General features: G+C 54.3%; 1 protein-coding gene across 3 annotated transcripts in view; it reads right to left on the minus strand.

Annotated features, from left to right (window-relative positions):
• jmjd1cb (jumonji domain containing 1Cb) overlaps positions 1–15376 on the minus strand; it is a 104094-nt gene that overhangs the window by 59576 nt on the left and 29142 nt on the right. For all 3 annotated transcript variants that reach the window (XM_035403271.1, XM_035403270.1, XM_035403269.1), the window contains exon 2: positions 3–167. In XM_035403271.1, the coding sequence (XP_035259162.1) occupies positions 3–167 (165 nt within the window). The remainder of the gene's footprint in view (positions 1–2; positions 168–15376) is intronic.

The following is a 15376-nucleotide window of genomic DNA, read 5'->3' on the forward strand; positions in this document are numbered from 1 at the left end:
ACCAGGGCCGGCCACTGGATCTGCTTGGCCTTGGTCCCCTGGACCTGGGCGCTCTCTTTCCTCTTGGCCCAGACGAGCTGGTGCTCCAGGAGGAAGATCTGGAAGTCTTCGTACACCTTGACCCACTCGCGCTTCTCCCACTCCAGGTCGTCGAACTCCACGTACACCTGCGGGGGGACAGAGAGGGCTCTGCGTCAGCGCCAGCTCGCTGCTTTTCTCCAGCTGCGCTGAACAAACACCGGCGCAAGTTTTTCCACATTTCTTTCAGCCGACACTTCCTCTGGGATAAATGACATTTTTCTTCCTTTTCTCAAACAAGCTGTATTTTTAGTGCTGAACCAAAAAAAAAAAGAAAAACGCAAGTATTTATTCAAGCCATGTGTGTGCCAAGATTGCAAGGCGGGCCCAGGGTTCTATGGTTTCACCCAGTCCTTCAAGGGGGGGGGGGGGGGGCTTGTGGATCAACACAACAGTTTCACCTAGCCAATATTCCTACAGAATAGGCCTGGAGTTCTACAGTTCCACCTCTTCCTGCAAGGCAGGCCTGGGGCTCTACAGGTCCACCCACTCCTCCATTCTCACGCACGTGCGACCGTAACATTCTCCTCTGGGAACTCCTCAGGAACAGGATGCGTGGGGTCAGCAGTAAGAGAGAGCCTGAGCGTTTCTACAGCGCTGAACACCACGCTGAGTGAATGTAGCCTGGGCGCTCCTACAGTACCGTACAGTATCCTGCAGAGAGCATGCGTGTCAAATTACTTCAGTGCAATGCAGAACTTCAGAATGGAAATGAGTTCACAAATGTCAAACACTTCAGCTTCACCCCGCAGTCAAACACAAATAAAAACCAAACACAGCTAGGAGAAGAAGTGAAGGGCAGCCATTAATGATTAAATCAGGCGGTCAGCACTGAGGAACCAAAGCTCATTTCGCTCACAGATTTCAGAGATAAAAAAGTGAACCACCTCAGTAACAGCCGATAATAACCTGCAGACAAATCTGGCTTTGAGGACTTTCGTTACTGAAAATATTTTCTCTGAACTTTGACACACTGGAAACAAAAAGAGTGAGGCTCAAGGACGAAAAACACACTAAAAAAACGTAAAATATTTTGTCTTGTCGGCGAGGGTAAAGACGATACAATCCGGGCGGCGTGTCTGAAACAGCCTGACACGTTGGGAAGGATGCTGCGGAGGTAACTCCACCCTTGGCCTGTGCCCGTAAATAAGAGATGGAAGTGCCTGGTGTATGAGGCTCAGGTAAAACGCGCGCGGCGGCGTGCCGCGGCCAATCCGGGCCGCTCGTCTATCGCCAAGCGACCGCCCCGCGAAAGCCACACCGTTTCTCACTTTCGCTAGGCGGCTGAAGGGATTAGCGGAGCCGGTTGTAGCGAGCGAGAGAGAGACCGGACGGAGGCTCGGAGCGGATCCCAGCGTGAAGCGCCGGCGTGAGAGATTCTCTGAGTTTTACTGGACCTGCGCTCGTGGCGAGGCTTTCCCCGAGAGCGGCCGTTACGCGGGACTGCGTCGGAGGGGAGGGTCCGCAGGGCGGAGTCTGCGGCGGGCGAGCGGCGGAATCGCATGCTCGTGTCGCATACTTTCGCAGAGCGCAGGTGAGCGCTTCACGTTTCAGTTCAAATGAGAAAAACGTCGGTCGCCGCGGTGACGGCTCCCGCCCGCAACGCTTTAAATCAAACTTCGCTTCAAGATCAGTCCCTCTTTAGGACAGCGGAAACGTCCACACGCGGTTAAGACCACCTGCACGTGGTTAAAGCTGTATCTGCGTGCGGTTGAAAGAGTCTCCTCTCTCTCACACACACACGCACACACACGCACGCACGCACACACACGCACGCACGCACGCACGCACGCACGCACGCACGCACGCACACGCACACACACACACGCCTCGCCGCTTGACTCTTTCCAGCAACACTTTAGATAAGTGAACGGACACATGCTCTGAGAAAGGCAGGAGAAGCCAGGAACGGTACCAGCTGCCGCGTCCGTTGCGCAACTGAATGACCAATCACACATGACGGATGAGCACACAGGCGCCGGTTGCGTAACGTGCGAGCGCTCGGAGCGGAGAGGACAGCGAAGGCCCTCTGCGTTCTCAGCGCCTCGGCCGCCGTCTCTCCAGTTGTGTGTGTTTTTTGGGTTGAGCGATCGTGCGGTTGGGTGAAGGCCTCGTGGCAGGCCCTGAGAGGAGACGGAGCAGGTGAGGGGTGAGGGGTGAGGCAGCGTCCCCCTCCCCCCCCCACCTCCCGGGCCAGTCTCTCTCTCTTCCTCCGACGGGCGGGCTGCCAGCCCCCCCCCCCCCCTCAGCAGGCAGGACAGGCATGTCAGCAGGCCTCGTTCCAGCAGGGGCGCGCATGACCCCCCCCCCCCCCCCCGCGCGGCTCAGGACAAGTCCTCCCCTGCTGCCCACACAGCCAGAGAGAGAGAGAGAGACAGAGAGAGAAAGGGAGAGCAAAAAACAGAGAGAGACATGGGGGGGGGGGGTGAGATAGAGAGAGAGAGAGAGAGAGAAGCAGACAGAAAAACAGACAGGGCAAGAGAGTGAGGCAGAGAAAAACAGAGACAGACAGGGTAAGAGAGAGAGAGAGAGAGAGAAGTAGAGAGAAAAACAGACAGGGCAAGAGAGAGAAGCAGGGTGAGAGAGAGAGAGGGAGGGAGAGAGAGAGAGCGAGCGAGAGAGAGAGAGCGAGCGAGAGAGAGAGAGAGACAGAGAGAGAGAGAGAGAGAGAGAGAGAGAGAGGGAGGGTGAGAGAGAGAGAGAGACAGAGAGAGAGAGAGAGAGAGAGAGAGAGGGAGGGTGAGAGAGAGAGAGAGAGAGAGAGAGAGAGAAAGAGAGAGAGACACAGGGAGAGACAGAGACAGAGAGAGAGAGAGAGAGAGAGAGGGGTTCAACAAGGCCAGCTCTCCTCGCTCACCCCACTCCAGATCCTGGAGTGGTGTCACTTCCCATTGCTCATAATTAAACATTTACAATGAGGTGCACTGTTTCGGGAGGAGGAGGCGGCCGCTGCCCTCTCACGAGGCACTAATACCGCGTAAAAAATTCAGCCTCATTAAAAATTGACATGCGGGACGCGGGAGGCGGCGAGGGGGGAATGTTTGCGCCCGGCATCCAGGCGCTGACCCCTCGGGCCGCGGCGACGGTGCCAGCGGAGGGGATTAGCGGGCACAGCGGAGGCCGGGCTGGCATGCTCTGCTGGCATGTCCGACTCGCACAAAGGGAGCATGTGCAAACCGGGCTCCTAATGACAGGGTGCACAAGCCCGAGGGGAGGGGGGGAAGGGGAAGGGGGGACACAAGGCCTCGTCCGGGGGGGGGGGTCAGACAGGGGGGTTTTGGTCCGAGACCCAGAGAAGCGCTCCGCGTCTCGGACAGCGCCGCTTCCAGACTCTGACCCCTGCCCCTGCTTCTTTTCCCCTGTTTATTTACTCGTTTTCCAGAGGTTACTCTCCCCCCAGCCCGCGATCATTTTCTGACAGCTCGGCAGAAACGGCGCACGCGGCGAAATGAAATATTTCAGGTTCTTAGGACACACTGGAGCACGCACGCTAATGCCAGCTAAAGCCGGCGAACAGCTCTGAAAATTACACCGCAGACTCCTTCAGCGACCGGCGCGGGGGAAAAGTAGGTCACTCCAAGCGACGGCTGAGACTCTATTGATATTGGAGGGAAAAACAGTGAAGACCCGGCACGCGGTGGTGAGCCCACACGGCTAAACACACAAAGCTACGAGGGCAGAGGAAAGAGACTCTGCTGGGAAAAGAAAAAATCATTTACTGCCACACCCCTTTGTGAGAAGTTAATAAACCAAAGTAAATAAGAAAAAAACAAACAAGATCCAAAATCACACACTGTCCCGAGGCGTCCCACTCCGCGCTCATCGCAGTCTACTTAAACATTTCTTTTCACTCGTCCCGAGTCCTCGAACATTTGGAGGCCTTGCTGCTTGCCCCGCACCTCGTGTCTCGGCCAATCAGAGGAGCCCCTGCCCGAGGCCTCTTTACTTAATAGGCACTTTTCTGACACTCACTCGCTCGTTTACACACTGCAGGAGCTGCGCATTACAGTGCAGCCAAAGCCCGTCCGTGTGAGGCGTGCGGCAGTCAGAGGTGCGGGCTCCCGCAGTCAGACCCCTCACACGTCGTCTCCCAACACCTTCAGAACCTGCCCGTTTCTCAGAGCCACGCCTGTCAGACACCCCACAGTACGAACATCTCGGGTGACTGCAAAAGGCAACAAAAGAAGAGGTTCAGCCAAAGCGCTCAATATGTTCTCCTAAGTATCGATGGCAGCGCTGGTCCATACAGCTCCCAACCTGCGCTGTTTGGCTGAGCGGACGATCCGAGGTATTCCCAGCACAGCGGGGCGTTCCAAGAGGAGCGCTAGCACGCTCCGCTAGCACGCTCCGCTACCACCGCCGCGCAACTAATGCTTCGTGACGTCGCGTTTGCCCGCCATATCTGCGACGGCTTGAGCGCTACGGACAGGACAGCACGGGCTACGGGCTGGAGGTGTGCTCCAAGAATGTGCCACAAAGTGGAGCCTGCAAAACAGCCACACAGAACTGACACTAAAAGCATTACATTACACTGAGCTGCTAAGCACATGTATCCTGTCAGTACTTCATATTTCCCAACAGTCTTTCTGATGGAACTTGATTCTGTTGAACTTGCTTTGCATGTGTGGTTGTTCAACAGCACTACACGTGGACATGAGTCCCATGTACCCAAATCACTGTGAAACACTGTCTGCAGTGGGGAGCGGGGGGGGAGGGGGGGGTAAAATGATTTCAGGCCGAGGCGGTGAGGGTAGATTCGCTGTGGTTGGCAGCGCTTATCGTCAGAGGAGGCTCAAAAATACCCTGCACCTGAATCAAAGCGTCTTCTACCCTTTAGGCTACAGCCTCAACTGTTCTCACACACACACAAACAGACACACACACACATGCACGCAGGCGCCCACACACACAACTGTGACCCGGGCTTCACCCCAGAGCTCTGAAACAATGCGTGTGAGTCAACAGGAAACGCCTCACTGATCTGTTAGATTTAAACCGTGGCTTCCTGTCCGCAGCAGCCGTCCCTTTCAGACACACCGCCCCGTCAAACCAGAGGTTAAACCAATGAGAGCTGAGCTGCGAGGAACACGGGCCAATCAGAGAGCGGAAACGCGGGGGCAGGGGGCGTGGAGAAAGAGAGAGTGGGGGGGATGACACCGGGTCTGGAGAGAGAGGGAGAGAGAGAGAGAGAGAGAGGGAAAGTCATAGCCGCACGACCCCTGGCGATGACGCTACGCTCCGTCTCAGGCCTGCCGCCGGGTCAGAGCCAATAAAGCGCTGATGCTGCTCTGGGCTTCTTTCGCCGCGCGACACCACAACGAGAGGAAACGGCGCCCGACGACCGGCGTTCAGACGCCGCGGCGTGGGACGTACCACGTTTCCGATGGCACGGGGCGCGCCGCTACGTTTTTTATTTTTTGGCACTGCCAATAAAAGCGTAAAATGAAAGCGAGCGGGAAGTGGGGGGGGGTTGTTGGGGGGGGGCGGTGGATGTTCAGCAGCGCCCTAACGCGGCGCGAGGGTTAGCCTTGCTCTGCTCGCGCATGCGTAAGGTCTGCGCAGTCTGAAGATCAGGCGCTGCGCAGGCATCATATAACTCCACTCAGAGCAGACCCTCCTAGCGGCCTGTGTACTGAACTGAGCGCACTCTGATTCAGGGCCACGGCAAACTGGATTCCGCCAAGTCCCCATCGATTTTATTACACATGAAACGGGGGGGGGGGGGCGCGGCAGAGAGCGGGCTGATGGGACGACATGCAAATCCGGGATTAAAACAAATGTTACTCAGACTTGCATCAGCGTGGAAATCTGCGGATGGTTTTTTTTTTTTGTTTTTTTGAATTGTGGAATTAATTTTCCAGTGAAATAAAATTCCTTATTAAATAATATAACATGCCACTAAAAGCTACAATAGATTTAAAAAAGAAATAAAATTCACGTAATACCAACGCACTGTAGTATAACTTAATGGGTAGCCTAGTTATACTCAGCATTATACTCAGCCTTTCTCTAAAATTAAAAGAATACATTTTCTTTGCTTCAGACGAAAATTCAGAAAGCACCTAGGATGAATCTAACGGCGTTATAAAAGAGACGATATTTAGGACAGCCGGCTCTCTCTCGAAGGCGCCGCAAATGGAAAGACACTACAAATTTTAAGACCTGGTTGCTACGCAACCGGCAGCCTTTTCTCTTCTGAGGAGGAAATCTTCGCAGCAGATGCCTGCGAAGAAGCGGCGTGTTGATTTTGGACACGCGCTGGCGACGGCGAGCTGGGCGGGGGGGGAGCCGCCGCCGCCGCGCGCAAAACTGAGCCCTGCCAAAAACCCAGACCCGGCTCACAGGAAACTGCGTCACCGATCTTCATACAAACCGGTTCCCGTGGAAACACTGACAATCACCTTCGAAAGCGCTACAGAAACCAAACTCCGTACAAAATAGGTATCTGAATATGTCTGATTTGATATGACTTTCAATACATGCATTTAGTGACAGACCTGATTTTATTCATCCGAATGTTACAGCAAAACAATCTGGCCCAAAACAGACAGCCTGGTAGCCTAGTTGCTATGTGCATATGAATGAGAAATACATCAAGGCTGAAAAAAGGACTACGATGCTACAGCCACGTTTAAAAAGAAAATCGAATCTCCTTCCACGGAATACAAGTAGCACCCGTGCACTAACTGCACAGATGAGTCTCCACATAAAAGGTGAGCCTGCGCGGATAAGAGGGGAGCTGGCCCAGCGGCTGTGTCTTCCCTTAAAGGTCTGCAGCGGTGTAAAATCTGCCCATCACTAAAAGCAGCAGGGCCTTCCTGACTGGCTGAGGCCGCGGCTGCAGCAGTCCAATCACGGAAGCCCCAGACAGCCCCGGCTACCACTGTACAGAGGGAAAAAATAAAAAATCTGCCTTTCAAATCACTGAAGCAGTAAGAGATAGTGATATTTGCTTTTTTTGATCAGATTAGAAGGGAGGAAAGCTTCTTTCACTGCCCTGTATATAAGAGGAGCTTCCAAAATACATACTACCTTTCATACCATCCAACACACACACACACAAAACCACAGAGACCACCCTACACACATACGCACACACCGACCACCCTACACACACACACACAAACAAACAGACACACACACACACACACACACACACACACAAACAAACAGACACACACACACACACACTCACACACACACAAACAAACAGACACACACACACACACACCGACCACCCTACACACACACACACACACAAACAAACAGACACACACACACACACACACACACACACACCGACCACCCGACACACACACACACACACAAACACACACACACACACACACACCACATCTTTAAGGCGTCTCATCGCCTGTGTGGAACAATGCGTAAAGCCCTAAGAACTAAGACGTTAATGTCAGGGAGCCAATCTCTCTCGGCTTGGGGGGGGGGGGGGGGCTGAGGGGAGCGTTCTCTCGCCTTCTATCCAAAATAAACCAGCGGTGAATGCGGCGGACGGCCGTGTCCTGGTTTCCCCTCCCTGTCACAGACGGCCCTGAGCACATCTGTCACATTCCTCCTCCCGGGGCAGACAGCAGCGCTTTTCATTAAAGCGCCTGCTCTTCACAGTGCGCGCGGAGAAAAAGAAAAAGAAAAAAAAACAGAAGGGGGAAAAGGGCAAATTCACGCAAATGAGCTTTTTACTCCCCGCTTCTCTCACTGTTTTCAGTTCTGATATCTCCACCCCCCCCACCCAACCCTCCGCACATTTTATTTCCTGATTCATTAAACATTAAAAATGTATTAAAATAAGTAGGTGGAAAAGAAAACAAGTTCTTCAGCTCAAATTCTGAGAATTCAGAGCACTGCTGGGATAACAGACTGCTTACTGAAAACATTAGACTGCTCAGTAAGACCGACAACACAATCTGAAGACTGAGGAGCAGTTCTTGGACTAGTTAATAGCACTGAAAATAATCCAGGAACAGAGCTGAAAAGCTACATGCACCAAAATACAGCCAAATGCAAAAAAGACAAGTAATTCAGAACTTAGTCCATTGCATCCATGTCCTCAATCTTGTAGAATGAGAGAGAAGCACACCACCAAACCAACAATCATTTCTAATTGCACGCGATGGGGTAATATTCCCATCACAATCCCTCCGCACAAGAACCCGTTTATTTATAGCAGCAGAGCATAAAAACTGCGCCGCGCAATGCATTGTGGGACAAAGCACACAAAGCACTGACGCCCCTGACAATAACCCACGCGAGCTATTTTACTGAAATGTGCGGCGCTCGCTGTCCATCCGAGACCGCACACAGGAAGCTATGCAGATGTCATTTTTTGGCCAACGTTATGGTAAATGACTCTGCCTTACTCTGTTCAGGAGGAAATCCTTACTGGGCGGTTCAGAGGGGCTATTCCACGGTGACCTGCAAAACAAAACCCAGCACAACCGCTGTACTGGAACAAAAGCCCGGGGGTTAACTAGTTCAGTTCACAGTGGAGCCAAACACCGCCGAACCCGAGGATTCGCTCCGACTGTTTCACACCGACACCCCTTCTTCCCGAACGCTCCGTGTTCTACCCGCGCAGACCGGAGCTTCCCTCGGTCCTTCTCGTCGTTCTCACCTCCCCCACAAAGTCAGGCGAGGGGCAGGGAGGAGTGAGCGAATGAACCCCCGGGATCCTTTCAGTCGGTGGCGAATTGCCCCGAAACGCCCACTTTCAATTCCGACACGGAAATCCAATTCTCCGGGCCCGACGCCATTACGCGCCACTGCGGAGCACGAGGGGCCGCGCGCTATAGGCTATGGGAAAATGCGCAGACGCACTGCCGCAGATCCGTGGAGCAAGCTCCGCCCCCCTCTCGACGGCAAAGCCCGCCGCCGCGAACGACGAGCCCCAGCACCGCGGCGCCGCGCGCCCCTCCCGAGCCCATCTGACCACAACGGACACGGGACGAGAGCGTCACGGACACCGCCGTTATTATTCATAACATTCCCTGCTCCGGCGGGGGGAGGGAGGGGAGGGAGGGAGGGAGGGAGAGAGAGAGAGAGAGGGGGAGGGAGGGAGGGAGAGAGGGAGAGAGAGGGGGAGAGAGGGAGTGAGGGAGGGAGGGAGAGGGAGAGAGAAAGAGGGGGAGAGAGAGAGGGATTCTGAGGTGAGGATTAATGGGAGGCGTGTAGGTGTGCGGCCCCGGAGCGGATGCTCTTCTGAGGTAGCCCGTCTCATTAAGGCCGGCCCCTCCAGGGCTCTTGCCGCCCGAGCCGTCCGCCGCTTCCCGAGAGAGGCGCTGCGGGGGCGGAGCGCGTGAGGAAGAGCGCGCGAGGAAGAGTGCGCGGAAGAAGGCTCCCTCTTCCCGAGCGGCAGGCAGTTGGACCCCCTTTCTCATACGGAGCGAAATGAACAGAAATAAGGTTCCTTTCACTGACACGTGAACGCTACGTGAGACGGGGGGTCGGGAGCGTGGCGAGGAGAGAGAGAGAGAGAGAGAGAGAGAGAGACAGAGAGAGACACAGAGAGAGAGAGAGAGAGAGAGAGAGAAAATCTCAACCTGACCCAACTTCATCTGAGAACCCGCAGCCAATTCACCAGAGTCACTGGAGAAGGAGGAACAGGAAGAGAAGGCGGAGGAGGAGGAGGAGGAGGAGGAGGAGCACCTCTTTTGAATTGCAGCTCTGGGCCTCTCCACCGCTGGTATTTATGGCCCCGATCGCAATCAGAGACCAGGTGCGGGGGCTCAGAGCGTGCAAGCCCCGCTTCCTACGAGGCATTTCCTGCACGAGCTCCCGGCCTAATGCCACTCACATGTCCGCTGGCCAGGGGGCCGACCCCCAGCCGCCGGGCCCGACACATCCACCCGGGGCCCGGGCCGGGAAATTCCAAGTTGAAAGGAGAGCAATAAAGATATCAATAGTGTGCAGGAAGAGATGACCTCAGACCTGATTAAAGCTGACACTTTAGTATATACTTATGTCAGATGCTTTTTGCCCCCTGCCCCCACCCCCCACCCCCCACCCCCCACTTCTATTCCCTTTCTCGCCCCCCCCACCCGCCCACCCCGCCCCCGCTCAGTTCTCCCAGACAATGCTGCCTTCTGCACATGAATAATAACAAGCCCTCCTGCTTCTATAAGCCTACCCTTCACCTCGGAGTTTAATCTGATTTATTGGGCTTGACTGAGCTGCGAACAACATCCAGGCTAGACCACTAAAAGGGTTTCTTTATCTACAAAGCGCTTTCAGGAAGTATGCAGTGACAAAAAAAAAAAAGGCGAGGGTATTCTTTTTCAAAACAACCCTCGTTTAAAAAAATAAAATAAAAAAGAGGAGAGGGCGAAGGCTTCCGCACTGCAGCAGCCGCCGCAGACCTCGTGGTTTCGCCCGGGCCGGGACACCTGGAGTTATAGCCAGCGCTGCCGGTTCTGTAGCGCATTAATGCTTAATGCAGTCACGAGCGTCGCCATCGATGTGCGGAAGAGCAGAATCACCCTCACTGCCGCCGTTAAAATGCAGCACAACTGTTGATCCAGAAAGGCCTTTCTCAGGGAAACGGGCCCTGGCCGGGCTGCAGCAAGCGCTGCTTCCTTCCTGTCTGAGTGGGAGCGGGGCTGCGGAGGGAACAAGGCTGCGGGCGCTGGGGGCGGTGGGGGTAAGGAGGGGGAAGGAGGAATACAGACGCCCTTATATCTGAGCTACTCAGATGAACAGTGTCTCAGTGAGGGGACCTTAAAGCCGAGCGCCTCTGTGGCAAGTTCACATTAACACTGACTGACCTCATCAGTGAGTGGGTAATTCTGTGCGGTGTTGGGGGGTGCGGGGGGGTGTGTGGGAAAGGTAGCCGACCCGCTTCCTGCCGCAGGGCGCGGGGGTGCCCCCCTCCGAAGCGGGCAGCGTGGCCCACGTCATGCCCCGCGGCTCAGAACGTCGCCCCTGACAACCGCAGACGTGCGCAAGCAGAGCGGCCAAAAAAAGCCCTTAATAAGATCAACCGAAATTTGGGGGGCGGGAGGGGGGGGGGGGCGGCACCAACGGCTTTCAGATCCTGTTGGAATTAAAGGGGGGGAAAAAAACGCAGCTCCAATTTATTCCCTGACACTCCAAAACTAATGGATTTCTCAGCATTATGGATTCTGTTCCACACATCACGGTTCCTAATTGCTGGCGATATGGCCCGCAGATTGATTGGGCGCGTTCTTACAATTTCGCTGCGCGAAAAAGGCCAAATAAATAAATGAGGAGACATAAAGAAGGTCTGCCGGAATGATTAGAAATCTGGCTGGAGAAGGGAAATTAACGTCAGCGGTGGCTGAATGTGTTAAGAGAAACATCTCTGCAGTAACGGGATTCTGTACAACAACAAACGCGAGCAGAGGCTAAACAGCGGCATAACTCAAATGTCATCCTCGCTAATTCCTCCAATCGGCTGCCACTGCGCTGAATCCAAGGCAAATTAACCATCAGTCTAGATCAGGGACTTCATGAGGTCCCTTAATATTGAGGAAGCTAATTGCTGCTACTCCACATCCAGAGCCTGATAGGAGCTCTGATAAGACCGAGCCGCACGCCTCCGATAAGCAGCGGCTACTGCAGAGCGTCAGAAACGCAGGCCTGAGAAGAGGCTTCGGACGGACCGGAGCTTCAGACGCTCATCAGAACAACAACAACGCGCCCGCCGTCGAAACCCGGCGACAACAAAGCAGGCGCGAGACCTCATTTATTTCACAACGGGGCTCGCATTACAATCCGTCGATCCGCGCGAAAACGAAAACGCGGTTCTCTCTCTCTCTCTGAAGCGAGCGGCCGTTTTAATTCTCCTCGGCGTTCCGGCCCCGTCTGCGGCGAGCGAGGCGCACCGTGTCGGAGCGCCGCCACATCACACCAGCAAAACCAGGGGGAGGGGGAATCCAGCACATCCAATTAAATACTTTTTTGTTCTACCTCCAGAGCCACGTCGCTCCCAAAAGGCAGCTCTCCTCGCCCGGCGATGAGGAACACCAATTAACTGGCAAGCACGCCGGTCATGTGACCGCAGCTGCCACTGGCTTCCCAATAAGAGCAAAAAAAAAAAAAGGGGGAATATGGACGAAGAAAAAAAAAAATTGCACATCTTATTGTCATTTTTTCACCCACCCGCAGTGTCTCCATTAGAAACAATCAATGCAATTAAAATGCTGCTCCTTGTTCTCTGACTAGCCGCCTTTTGTAAAGGGCGAACGCAGACCCACATCTATCCTCTTTCTGCCCCCCCTCCACCCCCCACCCCCCAAGCTACCTCGCCTCGCGGAAGAGCTGTTATTGAAATGTCTGCGCGGTGACCACCATTTTGGTCCTCTCGGTGAGCGGTTACTATGTTGGAAATGTGGTAACTAGGCTCCGGCGCAGGCTCCTGCGATGCGCGCGCGGAATACAAATGACGGGCGCGGCGCCCCGGAGGAGCCCGCGGAGCCGCCTCCCCGCCGCCGGACGGCCGCCTTCGCCTCTCAATTAGGGGGCGGGGAGAGAAAGCCTCGCCGTCCGAGGCCGGGTCGAATAAATCCGCCGTGAAAATGAAATTAAAAAACGCATTTAAAAAAAAATATCGAGCGCAATGCGTTCTCCTGCCTTCCCGCGCTCCCCGTTGGTTTTGCATTAGGATGCACGGGCCGGAGACCGCAGCGTCTGGATGCTGATCGGAATGGAAGGGATGGGGCTGGGTGTCAGGGTGAGGTGCGCTCTCTCCCCGCACGGCTCCCACAGCTAGCGCGACGCGGACGCAGCCGCCGCCATCGCTGTCGGGGAAGCTCTAATTACACGCGTTCCTGGCACTTTGGCCGCGGTGAAACCCGACCACGGTCTGCAGGGCGGTACATTAAAACAAACACCGGCCTCCACTGGGCTCAGTCACACCGGTACATCAGTCAGTCTGAAACAAAAGCATCTCACAGCCCTCATGAAACGCTACCACCGATGTGGCGCATTCAGTAATACATTATCTGATGAGAGACTAACACAAATTGCACAAACAAACAATGTCATACAGGCGTAGATGTGTTATGCGTGTTTTTTGAAGAAAATGCTTCTTTTTTTTTTCAACAAAAGACCCTTTGGTATCAGCTGACAGAAACAAAGCCCCAAGAACAAAGCCTTTCAGCAGCGTGTGCAATCAACACAGTGTGTGTGCACGTGCGTGTGTGTGTGTGTGTGTGTGCACGTGCGTGTGTGTGTGTCTGTGTGTGTGTGTATCTGCACGTGCGTGTGTGTGTGTGTGTGTGTGTGTGAGAGAGAGAGAGAATGTGTACTGACACATACCTTTATAAAAATAACATTTTAATTTAAAGCATTCCTTTTTGTAATTACTCAGCTAATTAGCTGTGAACTGGCACTGCTTTCAGCGTATTAGACGGTCGCGCAAAGCTGAGGTCAAACCCTTTTGTTCTGTAATTGGCTGAGGAGGTGCCAGATCACAGCTCCAGGTAAGCCGTGAGGATATGCCAGGTGATTATGACGCAAAGCGTTTTTCTTGAAAAGATAAAACATTCAGTCACGTTCGGCAAACGAAACCCAAAACATCTGTTCTGGCATTCCACAGAACACTCTCGCAGTGGTACAAAGCTCGCCCTGGGACAGGCACGAGAGGAGAGGAAAGCCCAATTTCAACAGTGTTACTCAGTGTTTTTGCTTTCACTGTTAATGGAGGAAATTTCAACTCGTGCATCCATTTCCTGAAAGGAGACGTTCAAACTTTCCAAGCAGAAATGAACCTGCCTCAATACCATCACAACACACACACGGGTTGTTGGCATCACAAAACTGACCTCACTCTGAAGCAAATAACAGCCAGGGATTCAACATGATACTAAGACAGCATGAGCAACAGGAAGCAATTAACAGCAAACAAAAACCATGCAAAACTAACCGGCCGCCAGTGGCGTGTAATGAACATACAGGCTCTTTGTTTGAAATGATGTCATGTATTACCCGCCGATGGCGCAGATAACGGTAAACGCGTAACGAGGCGATTTGCGCTCCTCTCCGTGGCGCGACGGCACCGAGCGCGTCGGAGCGAAGCGGCCCGAAATGGAGGCGCCGGGGGACGGGCGGCCCCGCGCCCCGGTCCCGCTTAATGACTTACGAGCGCGTGCGTCTCCGACGGCTCGGCACACAGCGCCCACCGGTACCGACGCGGCCGGCCGTACACCACAAATCAGCAAATAATGCAATAAAAGCGTGGATAGCATCCAGCCGCGGCAGGAAAACGGAGGACGGAGCGCCTTTGAAAATAAGACGGGAGGCGACGCCAATTAAATAGAGTGGCGGCGGCGGGGTTTTCTCTCCCCCCTCCCCCCCCCCTCCCCCGTTTGGTTTTGTTTTTTTCCTGACGCAAAACTCATTTTGCGGCCATTTCTGACGTCGTTTTCCCAGACGAAAGCGAAATGGTGATAACGTCAGCCGGAAAGAGAGAGCGGACGAGCTGAAGTAATCTCAAGCGACAGCCTGAAGAAGCATCCATTTCCCATCAAGGTCAGGTTTGTCAGGCCCTTCTCCGAGCGCTCGTGAGAGAGCCAGCGCTAGCGCGGCGCACCGCGGGTAAACAGCCATCAGAGCGCGGGGGACGTGCTCCGGCTCGTCCCGTCCCGTCCCGTCCCGTACCCAGACGCGAGGCGGTGAGGACAGGCGGCCCCGGGGGGGTGCAGCTCCCAAAATAACACGCCGTCCCGGGTCTTTCCCAGACGAGCGGGGCCTCGGAGCTTCGCGGGTTTTCCGCGTACGGGGGAGACGTTTCCCTAACGCTTCCTCATGAACCCGCGTGGCCATTTTCCTCCGGTCGCCCCTCCTCCCCCCTCTCTAGCGAGGGAGACAGGAGGACACAATAATTGGCAGCCGCCATTGTGTCCACAGGAGCACGCTGCTGTGTGAGCAGGATATTTACAGGGGAAATAATGGGACTGCACAGGCGCGGGGCCTGACTGTGTAAACAGCGTCATTCACTGCGCTGCCTGATCCCCCTGCTTCTCCATACGGGGCTGCAGAAACACAGAGCCTCAGCCGAGAAGTCCCAGTCCACACACACGATCACGCACACGATCTACAACAAAGGCGAGTGAGAGGCATTAAAAACGTTCTGTAACAATAACAGTCTAAAATTAGCTCGCGGTGCATCCAGACAATCGGTTGTCGAAATCTAGGACAACGAGGACATGGGAAAATCCCTTCTGTTTAATCCTGGCCTTTTTTTTTTTTGCTTGAGTTTTGGCATCTAGAGTAATAACTCTTTTCGACATATTACAACCTTATTTTAGGTTATGAA

This window comes from Anguilla anguilla, chromosome 2 (assembly GCF_013347855.1).
Source record: "Anguilla anguilla isolate fAngAng1 chromosome 2, fAngAng1.pri, whole genome shotgun sequence".
NCBI classification, from domain to species: domain Eukaryota; kingdom Metazoa; phylum Chordata; class Actinopteri; order Anguilliformes; family Anguillidae; genus Anguilla; species Anguilla anguilla.